We start from the raw sequence: 19,065 nt of genomic DNA on the forward strand, positions 1-19,065 counted from the left end.
GATCCATCAGTTGCTGTCATCTTTGCTTTTATTTAAAGAGTTAAGAAACTGTTTTAGCTCATAACAATATTTTGTGTCTAATTTGTATGTTTTGTGGCAAGTAGCCATGTAATAAGCTGGATAAAGTACATCCAGGACAGTTGTTTTCGCAAGCCTTCAGTCTTATACAACAGTGCTCCACTTCACGTATGGCTGCCGATAAACCTGTCGGGCTTTATTCTGCGATAATCAGAATATCAACATACAGTTGAAATCTGAATTATCGGCCCCCTGTATATTTTTCCCTATTTTTTGTTTAACAGAGAGGTTTCTTCAAAACACTTCTAATCATAATAGTTTTAATAACTCATCTCTAATAACTGATTTCTTTTCTCATTGCCATGATGACAGCACATAATATTTGACCAGATGTTTTTCAGGAAACTAGTATTCAGCTTAAAGTGACATTTAAAGGCTTAACTAGATTAATTAGGTTAAAGTTAGGGTAATTGTAATGATAGTTTGTTCTGCAGAAAATCGAAAAAGATATTGCTTAAGGAGGCTAATAATATTGACCTTAAAATGGTTTAAAGAAAATAAAAACTGCTTTTATTCTAGCCGAAATAAAACAAATAAGTATTATTTTAAATAAATATATATTATATAATATATATATACATATATATATATATATATATATATATATATATATATATATATATATATATATATATATATATATATATATATATATATACATATATATACATATATATATATATATACATATATATACATATATATATACATATATATACACATATATATATATATATATATATACATATATATACTTATATATATATATATATATATATATATATATATATATATACACATATATATACATACATATATATATATATATATATATATATATATATATATATACTTATATATATATATATACTTATATATATATATGTATATATACATATATATATATATATATATATATATATATATATAAGTATATATATATATATATATATATATATATATATATATATATATATATATACTTATATATATATATATATATATATATATATATATATATATATATATATATATATATATATATGTAAGTATATATATACTTATATATAACAAATAAATATTATGTGAAATAATGTGAAAAATCCTTGCTCTGTTAAACATCATTTGGGAAATATTTGAAAAAGAAAGTTCACGAGGGCGAATAATTTAGACTTTAAGTGTATATCTAATTTTGGAAGCATGTACCCAACATGAGTGTAATGTTCTGTATTTGTATGCGTTTCTCAGTAACAACAGTAATAACAGTGAGGGAGCGGAGCGAGAGGACACCAGCAGTCACAGCGGCTCCGAGAGCAGCTCCGGGTCCGACAGCGAGAGCGAGAGCAGCTCCACCGACAGCGAGACCACCGAACCGCCACGAGCTGCGACCCCCGAGGTAAATACATCGTATACTAATACTCATTTAAAATATTCTTGCACTAATTTATACACATCTTATGCTATTTATGTGCAGTATAGTAAACCTATGGATGCACCGATCCTGATACTTGGATCAGATATTGGATTAGCTGGTACCGATCCAAATTTGATTATGCGCATGCGCTATATTCTGTGCAATTTATAAGCCAACAAAAACCATGAAGGTAGCATATTATAAGGCACTAGAAAGGTGTCATGTAGGCCTATTATATCCCAAATGTTCTGAAGCCATAGTTCAATGTGAAGCACAGATGAATATTCAAGTGCTCAAATTCATGTTGACTTCAGCTATTCCCGCCGCTGCGCCTGAAGATACAAGATGTGTAGCACCTGAAACTACGGATACTGGAAGCCTGTGCTGGTATTTCTCCTGCGTTGTTGCTATCAGTGTGTGAAGAGTGGGAGAAGAGGGTTGCATTGACAATCCAACACAATGGGCGGCACATTGAACACATTTTATAAGTGGTCAGAAACTTGTAAATAACTCATGAAAGAATAAAGTTACGTTAAAATTAAGCACACAGTTGTTTTCCTTGTGAAATTCCCAATAGGTTTGATGTGTCACATGACCCTCTTTCTATTAAAAAAAACAAAAGTTGGATCCAAGATGGCCGACTTCAAAATGGCCACCATGGTCACCACCCATCTTGAAAAGTTTGCCCCCTTACATATGCTAATGTGCCACAAACAGGACACTAATATCATCAACCATTACCATTTTATTAAGGTGTATCCATATAAATGGCCCACTCTGTAGATTTCCAAGAAAAATCTTAATATTACAAAAGGAAACATAAGCTGGACCACAACAGATCATATCAATGACGCAATGAATGCTCAAATAATGTAGCTTAGATTACAGCAGGCATCATGTTTTCAGTGAGATTGTCATATACAGTAGGCCTTTAGGTATTTTTTTTTACTAAAGAAGATATATTATTTGAGTTTAGCACAAGAACTATAGAAACTATTATTAAAAATTTTTTTTAAAAAAGGCACAGTATCTGGATCGGATCTGTATTGGTCGATACTCTGAATTTTGGTATCAGATCCGTTCCAAAAACAAACATTATCGGTGCATCCCTAACTAAAACATACATTGTGCTGTGGAGGATAGTAGCATCTGTGTTCAAGTCCAATATGAACTAAGGATAGCTGATGTTTTGCTGCGTCTTCTTTTGTTTTAAAGTAGCTGTGTAGTTACTATTACAGTGAAAATATGTTTGCTAATTATACAAACATGAACACATTAGTACATTGAATGACTTTGTTTTTGTGAGCTAAACTAGATTTTTGTGAACTGAGCATTGTATCAGTTGATGAAATACAGTTATTTTCTGTAAATTTAAACAGTCCTTTAAAACTTCCGTATTTTTACAGAAAATTCCTGACAACAGCTGCTGGTATTTTTCCGTAAATTTAACGGATTTTTTAACAGTGTAAATAAATTAAAGCTAAATTATTAATGTTGTGTTGATTGAACTAAACAACATTGCATTACCTTTATGTAACTAACTTAATTTACTCAAATAAATATTATTTCTTTAAGGTAACTTAACTTGGTTACGTGGAACCTGTTGACATAAAGTTATTTAATTCAACATATCATTTTTTTGAGTGTAGCTCTAGTCGGTGTATTTTAACACACAGCCTACGGCTAACAAATGGCTTCTGGACAACTGGTTAAATAATTGGTCAGAAACTTGTAAATAACTCATGAAAGAATAAAGTTACGTTAATGTCAAGCTCGCCATTGTTTTTCTTGCGAAATTCCTAATGAGTTTGATATGTCACATGACCCTCTTTCTATTAAAAAAAAAACAAAAGTTGGATCCAAGATGGCCGACTTCAAAATGGCCACCTAACTTAATTCACTCAAATAACTATTCTTTCTTTAAGGTAACTTAACTCGGTTACGTGGAACCTGTTGACAAAGTTATTTAAAGCCAACATATCATTTTTTTGAGTGTAGCTGTAGTCGATGTATTTTAATATACTAATTATGCTGTCTTTCATATCACAGCGGGAACAGCCTACGGCTAACAAATGGCTTCTGGACAACTGGTTAAATAAGGTCAACAAGCTGTCTCCTGCTTCTCCGGTGGAAAACAGCAGCAGCAGCACGCCGGGAACCAAGTATAAGAAGGAGGGTCGAGATACCAGCTCCAGCAGGAGTTACAGTGGGCAGGGGTCTAAAGAAGCTGCAACGTCAGCCGGCCGAGAGTTGCGACCCAATCAGAAGAGCTCCGAAAGCTGGCGAGGACGCAGTCAGAAATCTCCTGCTCAGAGCGAGGGCACAAGTCAATCCGGGCGACGGGTCGTAGGCAAAAAACAGCCCAAAAAACCTGAGAAGCCGCCGGTGGTTGAAGAGCCCAAGGGTGGACTAAAAGTAGAAACCGAACCATCGCCGGAAATCCCGTCACACAGAGCTCGCGCTCCCAATAAAGGCCTGCGCAAACCCAACATTAAAAAAGAACCCAAAACCTCCTCTCCACGACCTCCGCCTGATAAGCGCAAGACGAAAGCGGCAAAAGTGCCCAGCAAGTCTCGCGAGTTCATCGAATCGGATTCGTCGACGTCGGATTCTGAAGGCAACGAAAGCGACCCATTGCCTTCTCAGACGCCGAAAGATTACAGCGAAAACCCGTTGGTGCCACTCTCGCCCATTTATGACCCGCCCAGACTGCTGGTGCAGATCAATCTCAGCCTGCTGACTAGAGTCCCGGGACAGCTCTACAATGAGACGGAGGTTAAGGTGGAGCGAGGGTCTCCAGCGGAGGGAAAAAGCAACCAGAAGCAGCCCGGAGAAAAGATAAGCAAGGAAGGAAGGAAGAGGAAACACAAGGTTGGTGGCAGGTTTTTATTTGTAGTGGTCGATAGCACTATATATGTTTCCATCCAAAGACGTGATTTAGACTTATTTGCAGAACTGGAATAGTGGTGTAACGAATCACAAATCTCACGGTTCGAATCACATTATGGTTTTAAGTCACAGATCGGACCATTTTTCAGATCAGCCAAAAAGAGTAGACAAATGTCATTTGCTTTGCTTTTATTACAGGAACAGCACTGCAAGACACTTTTGCATTTAACAAACAAATCTTAGAACCTGTAATGTTATTAAAAATAAATGATTCCTCTCGCTGCCAGCTATTACCACTGTTGATATCCCATCGTGTCCAATTATTGGTTTATTTGGGGTTCTCCCGCCCGACCACACGTTAACCTCTCATTTTGTAGACTTTATTTTCTTAACCCTTCTTGCTAGTCGATTAATTCTTCTGAACAGGAAGAGCCCTCACCCTCCTTCTCACACTTGTTGGAGAAGAAATGTTCTTTATTTTTTATTTTTTCAAATGAGAGAAAATTACTGCACAGACCTTGTACTTGGTACTTGGTACTGGAAACTAGATCTGGTCAACACATTGTAGACTTGTTTTTTTTTTTTTTTTTTTTGTATATAAGATTGCACTAGTGTTTTTATTTTATTAATTATTATTATTATTATTTTTGCTCGAGTATTTGCTTGTTGTTACATGTGTCCTTTTTGTATATGTTTGTAATGCGTTTAACAATGTATAAATAAAACATTTAAAAATAAATAAATACAATAAAATGAAGAAATAATCAGCTGAATAAAAATAAACTGTAAAATATTCAGTAGTGTTGCTGATAATGCTTTTTGTAGAAATCTTACCTAATTTATACAGCTCATTTGTATTTTATTCTCATTTTAAATAAATTATTCAGGTATTCACTCATAAAACTTCGCTTCATTAGCCCCTTTCACACATAAAGACCTTCCCGGAAAATTACCGGCAATTTTCCGGAAAGGTTGTATGTGTGAACAGGCCCTTTTTGAAAATACCGGTAAATTCATTCTGGCTATTTTCCGGAAAGAGAAGTTGTAACATTACCGGTAATTTGCGGTAATCTGTGTGAACGCAGAAGGAAGATTGCCGGAAAGAGCGCGTGCACGTCTAGAACGTGCTGACGTAAGACGTCTGCTTTAGCCAATCAGAACAGTCAGACGCGTTTACGTCCGGGCGATTTATGAGAATAAAAGCCTTTGAATATTTTTACAGACGCATTTAGCTGCAAGAAGTTAGTCAGATCACGTTTATATGTTCTTCTTAATGCCAACCGTGTAATTAATCATCGATAAGATGCTTATGATAAGCAGCTGTTTGTTTACCTTCAAGCTTTACGTGTGCCTGTGAAACAGTCTATGAGCGCCAGCACACACACATTATGAACATCTCGACATGCGAAAGTGATCCTCCATATGTTTTCATCGAAGTTGTTTTCAATACTGATCATCCACAGAGTTTGTAATTTAGTCAAATGTTTACAAATACAAGCGCAGCCGTTTAAAGCTCATTTGTGGTGAATGATGTCAGAATTACCGGTATTTTGGAATGGATGTGTGAACGCTCTTTTACGGAAAAATTCCGTAACGTCCTCGCCTGTGTGAACAGCGCTTTTTTGAATATACCTGGAAAGTCGTTCCGGAAATTTTCCAGATATTTACCGGTATCACTGTGTGAAAGGGGCTATTGCTAGATGATCATTTTTTAATTATTCAGTGGCATATTTTTATGGCGGTTTGTTGCCACCTACTGGTTAAATAATGTTATTGCTGCCTACAGCTTTCATATTTGAGCGTCAAGTTAAATTCATATTATGGTGATTTTAATGTTTATCATAAACCTCAGTGGTTTTATCTAAATTATAACTGTTCTCCCAGTATTTCTGTGTTAAATGACTGTTTGTGACTTCATAACTAACTCAAAAGATGAAAGAATCTCTTGATTTTTGCATTTTTTAAACACAGATTTGAATGCAGCGATTTGATTAATAAATGTATGCAAATGACCATTATTTATACTTTAATGTTGCGTGGGTGTTGAGATCCTGATCTTTTAATAATTAATCGTGCAGCTTACACTGAATGCATTAATGCAGGATAAACGAGCAGTGACAGTAAACACCTTTAGTAACCTAAGAAACCCTCCTCATCCTAATTAACCCACCACAACTTCCGCCATCATTATATTTGACAGGAAAGCCTAAATGCTTTCATACGTGATTTGAATGGTGCTAGAGGCGATCTCTCTGTGATGGTTACAAATTTAGGATTAATCCACTTGTAAAAGAATTTATATATTAGCCTTAATATCCTAAGTAGGGCTGTGAATCTTTGGGTGGACAGCGAATCGATTCAGATTCATAGGTTTTCGATTCAAGATTGATTTTTGTCAATTCTGAACAATTTGATTCACAATGAGATTCGATTAACTGTTAGATCCTGTACCTTTTACACTTTTGCATTAGAGTAAATGAAAAACATTCACAAAACTGGAATGTTAGGTGGCATGGTGGTTAGCACTGTGGCCTCACAGCAAGAAGGTCGCTGGTTCAATTCCTGGCGGGGTCAGTTGGCATTTCTATATGGAGTTTGCATGTCCTCCCCGTGTTGGCGTGGGTTTCCTCCGGGTGCTCCGGTTTCCTCCACAGTCCAAACACATGCACTATAGGGGAATTGAATTAATTAAATTGGCCATAGTGAATGAGTGTGAACGCGAGAGTGAACTACATGAAGGGATTAACTGATTAGTTTGTGCAAATTTAAGTGAATTAAACATAAACAATTAAGTTGTCCTAAAAAAAACTCCGCAAATTGTTTTATTTTAAATAAAGCAAACATTTAAGTGCGTATTTGTGCTGAATAAAGTATTAGTTTCTTTATAAAAGTTTTCTTTTAAAGGGTTATGTATATATTTTTTATTTCAAACCAGTTTTTTTGTCCACAGAATGAAGATGATGGTGTGAAACCAGAGAGTAAGAAGTCCAAACTGGATGAGAAGTCTTCACGCAAATCAAGCAGTAATGAGTACGTTCTGCTTTAATCCCTTCAGTAATTGAAGTTAAGATGAAGATAATCTCCTCATTAAAACACATGCTCACTTGTACTGGAACGGGTTTGTGTGTAACAGTGTTTATACGGTACAAGCTACTTGACCGTGCTGCTTGCAAGGTTTCTTTATAAAGCACAAAGCAAATATTACAATTAGGGTTGTAACGGTATGAATTTTTTACAGTATGATAATCGTCTAAAACAATACCACGGTTTGACGGTTTCGCGGTATACGGTATTAAATAGTAATTCTCATAGCAAAGACCCTGAAAAGAATAAGAACACGTTTTCTGACTGAACAAAGGTTTTATTTCAACAAACTTTTGAAAGAACCATTTTAATAGAACTATAGAAGTCTTTTATAAAAATAAACTGAAAAATCTCCCATTTTAATAAATGAAATTAGAAGGAATAAACAAGCAGGGTCTTTTAAGATTAGACAAAAATAAACTTAAACTGTCCTTCCTTATAAGCACGATAAATGGGAGACCAAAAGTGCAATACCAAGTTTATGGCTGTAAACATGTATTTAAAGCGTTGTTTTTTTCAGTCTAGGTTGTGATGAAGAAATGTAAGCATGTTGAGATTTTCAGGACTTAATCTTGACCGCTGAGGTGAGAGAATGTGTCCACTTTTACAATGAACAAATAAAAAAATAAGAAAATAATAAATAATGTGTCAAAGTCCAAATAAACATGGTGCAAATCCTCAGTAAAAAATAGATATAAATATTTACTATACTATAAATAGTTACATAACAAAACTAGATTCAATATGGAACATCCTTAGGTTTTATGTGCCAGCATGGATATGGTTGTCTGTGGATATGGATTTGGATATGATTGTCTGCAATGCAGATAAACAGCTGCACCTTCATTTGTGTCTTTTGAAAACAGCAAGAGCAGCAGTTCGTCTTTGCTGTGTCACTGTTTTGTCATGTTTCTGTGCTGCTGTGCATGCAAAAGTACTTAGTATGAGAATTATTTCATGCAAAACTTTTTTTTTTTTTTGCGTTTTATTTAGCCGCGCATAAATGTATGCCTATCTCTCATTCCGTGTTGTTCAAAAAGCTCATTGTTGGTCCACAAACAAAAGCGAAACCTATGCTTATTGGTTGTGATATAGCGAGTTTGAACCAATCTGGGCATGGAGGAGGGACAATGCATCAATGTATCATGTCTGGTTTGTCCGGAGACACAGTGACGAGCGTTTCTTTGTCAAATCAGCGTTGTCAAATTTTGATGACGCAATCGCACTGATTCAGGAGCGCGAATGTTATGTGATACAGCACTGGAAAGCTGAGATTCTCTTCTTTATGCCAATCTTTGAATTGTATGAATCGGATCAGCGGATCAAAAGTTATTAAACATTTAAGAGCAATACTTATTTTTAGCCGCAGGCGGCTGTCTCGGTCTTTAAGGGTTAAAACCGTTGATATGCAATTGTTCATGGTATGATAATCGTGCACGTTCAAATCGTGGTAAACCGTCATACCGGTATATTGTTACAACCCTAATTACAATCATGTTGATGATCTGTAAAAGCAAAACAAATGCACGACATGTCCTTTTAGATTCAATTGATTTTAACTTGATCCATCTGAAATGTGGTAGTAAATGGAAATGCAGGATGTAAACAATGCGAATTGCATTGGTAACATATTTTTAAGCATTGTTGTTTTCTAAGGGACACATTTAAAATAAGTATTGTACTAAAAAAGCAAAGAAAGAAACATTGTTCCACTTTTACATGGTAGATATCAGTAGCTAAAATTGATAGAGGTGTGTGTAGACGTTTCATGGCCCTTTAAGTACCAAAAAAAAGAAATAACGGGAGGCGGATTAAAACAAAGAACAAAACAGGAACGCAAAAGCCTCTGTCTGGCGTCCCACTCGTCGTTTTTGTATACCTTGGCAACCACTCAGATTGGCCACGGAAGCCGCCACGTCACCAAAGATAATGGTGATTGACTGATCCTATAGCCAATAACAATTCGAAGGGGGTTGAACCTGTAAAGGCGAAAGAGAGAGAGGTGCTCATGTGCGCAAGAGAGAAAGAGAGAGAGACACGCAAAATTCCAGGAGCGTAGCGATGTGTCAAAATTAGATTAGTCACCAAAAGTCGTTCCATTTGCTGAAACGCAGAGTAAATCGAGGCCAAATTAACTCAAAATCACCCCGGAGTGGATACAAATGACCCAAAAGCACATGAGGGTTAACGTGCGAAAATACCAGACGAGTATTTCAGATTCAGTGTGTAATACCTCTTCATCTGAAATCTTCGCCATAGTTCTTTCCAATTTTAAAGTTTTTTCTTTTATATATTTATTTTTAATTAATTTTAAATTTATTTATATATTTTTTAGTTTTTTATATTATATTTTATATTGTCTAGTATTTTCTGTATTATGTTTTTATATATTTTAATATATAATATAATAACATATTATTATAATTTTTTTAAATAATTTTTTATATTTAATTTTGCATTTTTATTTTATTATATTTTTAAAATATATTTTTATATTATATCTTTTTTTAATTTGTTATAATATTTTTTGTTTTATGTTATATTTATTTTTATTAAATGAAGGAGCGTAACAATGTGTCAAAATTAGATTAGTCACCAAAAGTCATTCCATTTGCTGAAACGCAGAGTAAATCGAGGCCAAATTAACTCAAAATCACCCCGGAGTGGATACAAATGACCCAAAAGCACATGAGGGTTAACGTGCGAAAATACCAGACGAGTATTTCAGATTCAGTGTGTAATACCTCTTCATCTGAAATCTTCGCCATAGTTCTTTCCAATTTTAAAGTTTTTTCTTTTATATATTTATTTTTAATTAATTTTAAATTAATTTAGACATTTATATATATTTTTAGTTTTTTTTATATTATATTTTATATTATCTAGTATTTTTTGTATATTATATTTTATATATTTTAATATATAATATAATAGTTAATATTATACATTTTTAATATAATTTTTTTATACTTAATTTAGCATTTTTATTTTATTATATTTTTAAAATATATTTTTATATTATATCTTTTTTTAATTTGTTACAATATTTTTGTTTTATGTTATATTTATTTTTATTAAATAAAGGAGTGTAACAATGTGTCAAAATTAGATTAGTCACCAAAAGTCATTCCATTTGCTTAAACACAGAGAAAGTTTAGGCCTCAACTCAAAATCACCCCGGAGTGGATACAAATGACCCAAAAGCACATGAGGGTTAACGTGCGAAAATACCAGACGAGTATTTCAGATTCAGTGTGTAATACCTCTTCATCTGAAATCTTCTCCATAGTTCTTCCAAGCGTGCTCAGGAAAAAGAGAAGGAGTCTGCGCCGTCTCCCTCCATCACACTGCAGCGGACGCCCAAATCTGAGCAGCAGGGGCGCAAGCGGACCCTCAGCCAGTCCTCCAGCACCGTCCCCAGCAAAGACAAGAGCAGCTCCAGCTCCAGACACCGCAGAGGAGACGACAAACCCCAGCGCAGAGAGCCCAAGGTCTGATTTACACACACACACCAGCTATGCTTTCATCCACCTATTTGTATGCATATCACATTAATAATTGCTTAAAGGTCCAGGTGACTTATGTGGTTTCTCATTTTAATTTTTTTGGTTTTTTCCCCACAGGAGAAAAGCTCCAAATCAGAGAATCCCGTTTCAGTGCCGCCGCTCTCTGAGGGCTCCAAATCTAGATCTAAACTTCTGTTTGAGGACAGGTATGGAGGCTTTGGTGTTTTAAATGTGTAAAGTTTATGTATTGTTATGTTTTTGCTTATTGGGTTCAGATTCTTTCTTAGATCAGATAGAAAGTAACACTGTAAACACTATATAAGTCATATTGATGCATGTAGATATGCATTAAAACATGGCATTAAAATCACGCACTGATACAATTCACCAAACAAGAAATTATCAGGAAAACATAATTATACACTAAATAAGTTTACAAATAAGGTAATAAAATATCACACACAGAAACATACCAGCATGAAATAACATGAAAATAATAACACTGTAAAGTTCTATTTCTCATTTTACACTGTGATCAGTTCTGTCATGTTTCAATGCTGTTTGTGTATTCTAGTGACAAGATATTATAAATACATTTATCAATTTATTTTATTATTTTATATTTTGTTTTATATATTTTTATATCATATATTTTATTATATTTAATATTTATTAAATATATATATATATTTTTAATGTTTTTAATTTGTTATATTATTTATATAGTTTATATTGTATTTATTTTATTATACTTATTTTTATATTAGTATTTTTTCTTTTCTATTTTTTATTATAATTTTTGCTTAATATATTTTTATATGATATTTTTATTATATTTTTTACATTTTAAATTATATTATTTTTTATTTTGTTGTAATATTTTGTTTTATATAATTTTTTCTTTTTGTTTTTAGTATTTTTTCTTTTATATTATATTTATTTTTAACTAATTTTAAATAAATTTATTTTTGTATTTTTTATTATATTTTATATTATTATTTATTTTTTATATTATGTTTTTATACACTTTTATTATATATTTTTTGTGTTATAATTTTTTATATAAAATTTTTTCTAATTTTTATTTTATAATTTTTTAAATATATTTTTATACTATATCATTTTTTAAATTGTTAGAATATTGTTGTTTTATATTATATACATTTTTTTATTAATTTAAAATTTATTTATTTTATATTAAGATTTTTTTCACCATATTATTTTTTATTATACTGTTTTTTTTATTTTGTTATATTACATTTAATGTTGTTTAAATTTTAAATTATATTTTTTATACGCTTCAAAATAACACATTTTTTATTATTTTAATTTAAAATAAATAAAATAAAACAATTTAAAAAATACTTTTACTCTTTTTACAAAGAAATTGCACATGCACTGTTTTATTAGAATTGTTTGATTGTACATTTTCCCCCACTCACTGCTGTTTTAATGCATTGCTCCTGAGTAAATGAATGCGTGAGAGTAAAAAACAATCCCATTTCTGAATTCCAGGGTTCATTCGGCTGATCATTACCTTCAAGAAGCCAAGAAGTTGAAACACAATGCGGATGCTCTGGTGAGGGTCTGTTTACCCTGCTTACAGTTCTTGACGTCCATGTAAAATAATCTGCATGATATTTTCTGTGACCCCTGAACTTTTGTGTTTGTCCTCCACCGGACTCATCATGTGTAATAATATACTGATTAAAACTCATGGCACAGACCTCTGTTTTTCTTTTTTGTGGTAAATAATTAAATATTTTGAGTAATTTATTGAGAAATTAAGAAATAGTCACTAAAATTTATATATTTATGAATAATATTATTTTAAAACATTTTTAAGGTCAATATTATTAAGAATAAAAAAATAAGCAATAATTATTAAATAAGTATTTTTATATTTATAATATATTCTTAATGTATTATTAAAAATAATCATTAAATTAAATAATTAAATAATTAAATAATCATTATTTAATAATAACTTTTTAAGGTTAATATTATTTGTATTATTGTTAAAAATTTAAGCAATAATTATTAAATACATATTTTATAATTATAAGTAATATGTTTATTCTTAATGTGTTATTAAGAAAAAATCATTAAATTAATATATAATAATTAATAATAAAAAATTAAAACCTTTTTAAGGTAAATATTATTATCATTATTATTATTAAGAAATTAAGCAATAATTATTAAATACGTATTTTTATAATTATAAGTATTATTTATTCTTAATGTATTATTAAGAAATAATCATTAAATTATTATATATTACATATAATAATTCTGACCTCAAATGTATATTTATTAATATATTATTCAATAAAAACTTTTTGATTATTTTATTAAGAAATGTATATATTCATATACATATATACTCTGTTTTTTCTTTAATATTTGTTATTTGTTGTGCAAGTTTTGTTTCTTTTAGTCTTGGAATAAAAGTATAGTTTTATTTTAAGGTCAATATTTTTATTATTAAGAAATTTAAAAAATAATTATTAAATTATTATATTTATAATAATAAAAGTTTTTATTCTTAATTTATTTTATTCTCTAGTTTATTCTTATTTTAAGGTCAATATTATTATTTAATATTATAAATTAATATATTATAAAAATTCATTAATGTATATTAAGAAATATGTATTTTTTAGATTGTGTGGATTTCTAATAAGTTGCCAAATAATGATCTCTGCCTAGTTAACATAATAACCTAGTTATTGCATTTTAATCTGAATGCAAGTATCTTGCAAAAGTAGAAAAATATTATAAATATGTGAGCATTTTCTCAATATTTAAATTTTTATTTTTTTAACCCTCAGATTCCTCATAATATGTTGTATCTCAACTAAATTTTGTCCCATCAAACCAAACAACAATAAAAAAAATGAGTTCATTCCATTCACATATTTATTTATTTAAAATAATTAATTAATTTATTTAAAACAGCCACTTAAAACTAGTTTTGGGGGTCACATTTGATCGTTTTCCAGTCTTGTTTTGAATCCTCATGTATGTCAAAAAACATAATTTATTACATGTTTGCTATTGAAATTGATCTTTTTTGTGGTGTTTTCTGCAGATGGACAGATTTGAGAAGGCGGTGTATTACCTGGACGCCGTGGTGTCTTTCATCGAGTGTGGAAATGCCCTGGAGAAAAACGCCCAGGAGGCCAAATCCCCCTTTCCCATGTATGCAGAAACCGTGGAGCTCATCAAGTAAGACTTCAGAGTAGCTGAAATGCATTTTCTGTATGCTGCTTCAGTAGAGTTTGCTCACAGATGTGTGTGTGTGTGTGTGTTTTTTTTTAGGTACACTATGAAGCTAAAGAGCTACATGGCACCAGATGCAACTTCTCAAGACAAAAGGCTAGCAGTGCTATGGTATGAAGCAGAAACTTTACACTTTACACTTTAGGTCAACAGTGTTATGATTTACAACAGGACTAGCTTTTGCCCTAATGCTGAGTGTCCAGCGAAGTGTTTTTGTGTTGTTGTCAATGTTGGGGCTGCATTTATTGAGCACATGCAGCATTTTCCTGCTACTTGTGTGTATTGTACTGAGAAGGGTTCTTAAATAAATTTATTTATTTATTCATTTTATTTTTCTATAGTTTATATATTTTTTTTCTATTTTATTAATTATTATATACTTTTTAAAAATGTTGTTGTTGTTTTTAATTTTATATTAAATATTTTTATATTATATTTATCTTTACATTTGTGTTTATGTATTTTATATTATGTAATATTTAATATTTTTTATATTTTATGTTATTTTTTATTTTAGATTTAATTTAATAAATGTATTTATTTTGTTTTATGTGTATTTTATTTTATGTTTTATGTATTTTTTTATTTTATTTTTTATTTTACATTATATAATATTTGTTATTTTGTTTTATAATTTTTTTTATTTTATATTTATGTATTTTATTATATTTTATATTTAGTTTTTTATATTCGTTTATTTTTATACTTGTTGTTTTTTATTTAATTTTATATTATAAATTTTTGTTTGTAATTTTATATAATACATTTTATATTATATTTTTCTTTATATTTATATTTATGTATTATATTGTGTAATATTTTATATATTTTTATATTAAATTTTTTGTTTTATATTTATTTTTTTCAATTTATTTATTTATATATTAATTTTTTATAATTTTATTTTGGTATTATTAGTTTTAAATAATTTTATTTTATATTATATTTATCTTGATATTTATGTATATTATTATACTTTATTTAATATTTTTATGTTTCATTTTATATTTAATTTTATTTTATATTTTAATTATTTTTGTTCTATTTTGTTTTTTTATATTTTATTTTATATTATAACCATTTGCCATTTGCTTGTAACTTAATGTTATATATTTTTATATTATATTTATATCTCTTTACATGAACAGCTTAATTAGGTAATGTTTACTTACTCATATAATCTATTAACAAATATGTTAGTGTATAACTTGACCTAGTAATAAACAACACATTTATTCAGCAAAACTGAATCCTTGTTCATAACTTACAATGTTAGTTAACAGCATCAGGTAAATCAGGTTCAGAACTACACAAACCTTTGTTCATGTTACCCACTCGTATACTAATTGCTAGAGCTTATAAGTTCATAGTTCCTGATTTACGTCAGGGACAAAGGAGGACAGAATTGATGTGCATTACATCGAAACATCAGCTTGTTAACCCTTTACTGACATGATTTGTCATTAACAAAGCATTCGTTAATAATATTAGGAACATTATTGTAAAGTATACAGTATTGAAACGTTACCTAATACTTCACTAACAGCCATTAACTCTTCGAACATGACTCACCCCCTTTTAACAAAACAAAACAGCGCCCTCAAGAGGACGGGAATTGTAAAAAATGACAAATATGCATTAAAGAAGTGCTGTATTCTCTCACTGAAATACTGCATTCCTCTCACACAGATTGTTTTCTCAGAAAAGAAAGCATTTTCTGGGAAACTTGACGTTCATTTTTGCAATAGCATTGCCGTTCACCACAACAACAACAAAAGAAAACGTTAAGATTGATTACGGTAATATGTTCACCAAGAGAATTTAAGGCTCGCTCGCTGAAGAGTTGCGTTTCACTCTGGATACTCTACATTCGCTCGCAGAAGTATTGCTTTTCCCACAAGAAAGAAGAAAAATGTCATGTATTTCATCCTCCCGCCTCATTATTTACATCGGTTTTGTTACGAGGAATGCATAAGTCTTGCGAAGTTATGCAGAGTTTCTCAGGGAGATGAAACGCTATGCAGGAGATCATTGAAATGTTTTGCTCAGTCATCATCATTCATGCCTTTAAAGATATTTCATGAATGTTTGATATTTGATTCTAATTTGAGCAATGAAGTAAATGGAGATGAAGCTGTTACCCGATGTGTGTGCAGGGTTTTGTTAAAACTGATGTTATAATCTCTGTCTCTGCAGTCTTCGATGTCAAGCGCTCCTGTATTTGAGGCTTTTCAAGCTGCGGAAAGAAAGTGCACTGAAATACTCTAAAACACTCACTGAACACTTGAAGGTAACATTATTTTGCTTTTAAAATGATTATAATAGGGTGCTGTAACTATTAGTGTCTGCCACTATTTAAAGGTTTGGGGTCTGTAAGATTATTTAAAACTTTTTTTTCCATGTAAAATGTTTTTTTTAATTACAATGACTTTTTTTTTTATTAGTGTAATGATTCACAATGTGTTTTTCTATTGCATTAGAAAAGGAAATCCGTTTTAAAGATTATATTCTGATGGTTAGGGTTTACTACTTATCACAGTTTTTTCTTTCTCAATGTCTTTGGAAATATTCAAAGAAAAAAAACTATCATGATTATTACAAATAACAAGAAAACAACAATTATTTGACTTGAAAGTCTCTTGGTTTTTTTCTTAAATAAGAAAGATCTTACTGACCCAGACTTTTTTTTAACTGTAGTCTATTTCTAAGAAGTCTATTATAAAAAAAATACACTCCGGCCACTTTATTAGGTACACCTTACTAGTACCAGGTTGGACCCCCTTTTGCCTTCAGAACTGCCTTAATCCTTCATGGCATAGATTCAGCAAGCTACAGGAAATATTCCTTAGAGATTTTGCTCGATGTTGACATGACAGCATCACACAGCTGCTGCAGATTTTTCGGCTGCACATCCATGATGTGAATCTCCCATTCCACCACAATCCAAAGGTGCTCTTTTTGAATTGAGATCTGGTGACTGTGGAGGCCATTTGAGTACAGTGAACTCATCGTCATGTTCAAGAAACCAGTCTGAAATGTTTCGGGCTTTGTGGCATGGTCTGTTATCCTGCTTGAAGTAGCCATCAAAAGATGAGTACACTGTGGTCATAAAGGCATGGACATGGTCAGTAACAGTACTCGGGTAGGCTGTGGCGTAGACACCATGTTCAGTGGGTACTAATGGGCCCAAAGTGTGCCAAAAAAAATCTCCCCCACACCATTACACCACCACCAGCCTGAACTGTTGATACAATGCAGTATGGATCCATCCTTTAATGTTGTTGATGGCAAATTCTGACCTGACCATCCAAATGTGGCAGCAGAAATGGAGACTCATCAGAGCAGCAACATTTCTCTGATCTTCTATTATCCAATTTTGGTGAGCCTTTGTGAATTGTAGCCTTAGTTTCCTGTTCTCAGCTAATCTAATAAAGTGGCCAGTGAGTGTAATATGTGTGTGTATGTGTGTGTGTGTGTTTGTGTGGGTGTGTGTGTGTGTGTGTGTATATATATATATATAACTTTTGTTTAACTTTTGTTTATGTTTGTCAAAGGAGAAATGTGATTTTTAAAATGAGATTTTCCAAGTGAAAATGATCTTCTTTTTTCCCCTCCCAGAATTCATTGAGTAATACCCAAGCTCCGTCTCCTGGAGTAGCAAAGTAAGTTCTCTGCATTGCTTTGTGTGTTTTAGATGTTGTTAAAGGAAAGCTACACCTTTTTCCTCATTTTACAACTCGCCTAATGTTATACAGTTAAGTTTTCCACATGTTTAAATCCATCATTCTCTTTATCTAGCAGGAGTACTTTTAGCTTAGCTTAATATAGATCATTGAATCAGATTAGACCATTAGCATCTCACTCCAAAACAATCTGACTCTTCTGTAGTATAATTTTGTACTAAGACTGACTGAAAATGTGAAGTTGCTATTTTCTAGGCTGATATGCCTAGGAGCTATACTCTCATCCTGGCGTAATAATCAAAAAACTTTGCTGCCGTACCATGGCTGCAATAATATTATGCAGATTTTCAATAGTAATGCAGGTGTTGGGCTTGGTGCTGTAAACTGCATAATATCATTGCACAAGCATCCAGCTTTAATTAGGAAAATTATTGAAACACTTTTTTCGGTTTTGAGCGAGATGCTAATGGTCTAATCCGATTCAATGATCTATGCTAAGCTAAGCTAAAAATGCTCCTGCCAGACCTGAAGATCAGCTTTAAGTGAGTTGCAAATGAGCCTATTTCCAAAAAACAAAAGGTTGTTCCTTCAAACCTCATTAAGATGTGCTGCTCGGGGCAGTATGTAACCATGGATGTGCAGATTTGCATTGATTATGATTGTCAAGAAGCAATAGCAATATACAGGGTTCTCACACTTTTTGAAGTACTTAAATTTCAGGCATATGATTTGAAGGCCTCGAAAGAACTTTAAAACAAACAGAGGTGCTTGAAAACGCTTTAATTGAAAGTGTTATTACAGCGATATTACCCTGAATATAATATTGCAAAATGAAACTGATGGTGCTGAAGTTGTTCCTGCATATCTGCCTGACTCTGAGTGCTCTGTGTCGTGCAGTAAAAGCGCAGGGATGCCGTCTCCGGTCTCCCCCAAACTCTCTCCTGGCAGTGCGGGCAGCTACTCCTCCAGCAGCTCCAGCCAAAGCGCCAGCTCCTCCGTCACCATCCCGCAGCGCATCCACCAGATGGCGGCAAGCTACGTGCAAGTCACCTCCAACTTCCTGTACGCCACCGAGGTGTGGGACCAGGCTGAGCAGCTCGCCAAAGAGCAGAGAGGTACATCAGTC

General features: G+C 31.9%; 1 protein-coding gene across 13 annotated transcripts in view; it reads left to right on the forward strand.

Annotated features, from left to right (window-relative positions):
• aff4 (AF4/FMR2 family, member 4) overlaps positions 1–19,065 on the forward strand; it is a 70,428-nt gene that overhangs the window by 47,848 nt on the left and 3,515 nt on the right. For 7 of the 13 annotated variants that reach the window (XM_073935515.1, XM_073935516.1, XM_073935519.1 and 4 more), the window contains 11 exons: positions 1,327–1,474; positions 3,542–4,363; positions 7,332–7,411; positions 10,755–10,956; positions 11,089–11,177; positions 12,487–12,556; positions 14,066–14,202; positions 14,296–14,367; positions 16,453–16,546; positions 17,875–17,918; positions 18,837–19,054. In XM_073935515.1, coding sequence (XP_073791616.1) covers positions 1,327–1,474; positions 3,542–4,363; positions 7,332–7,411; positions 10,755–10,956; positions 11,089–11,177; positions 12,487–12,556; positions 14,066–14,202; positions 14,296–14,367; positions 16,453–16,546; positions 17,875–17,918; positions 18,837–19,054 — 1,976 coding nt within the window. The remainder of the gene's footprint in view (positions 1–1,326; positions 1,475–3,541; positions 4,364–7,331; positions 7,412–10,754; positions 10,957–11,088; positions 11,178–12,486; positions 12,557–14,065; positions 14,203–14,295; positions 14,368–16,452; positions 16,547–17,874; positions 17,919–18,836; positions 19,055–19,065) is intronic. The other 6 variants (XM_073935517.1, XM_073935518.1, XM_005173900.6 and 3 more) reach the window with 1 other exon arrangement.

Source organism: Danio rerio, chromosome 21, assembly GCF_049306965.1.
Source record: "Danio rerio strain Tuebingen ecotype United States chromosome 21, GRCz12tu, whole genome shotgun sequence".
NCBI lineage: Eukaryota > Metazoa > Chordata > Actinopteri > Cypriniformes > Danionidae > Danio > Danio rerio.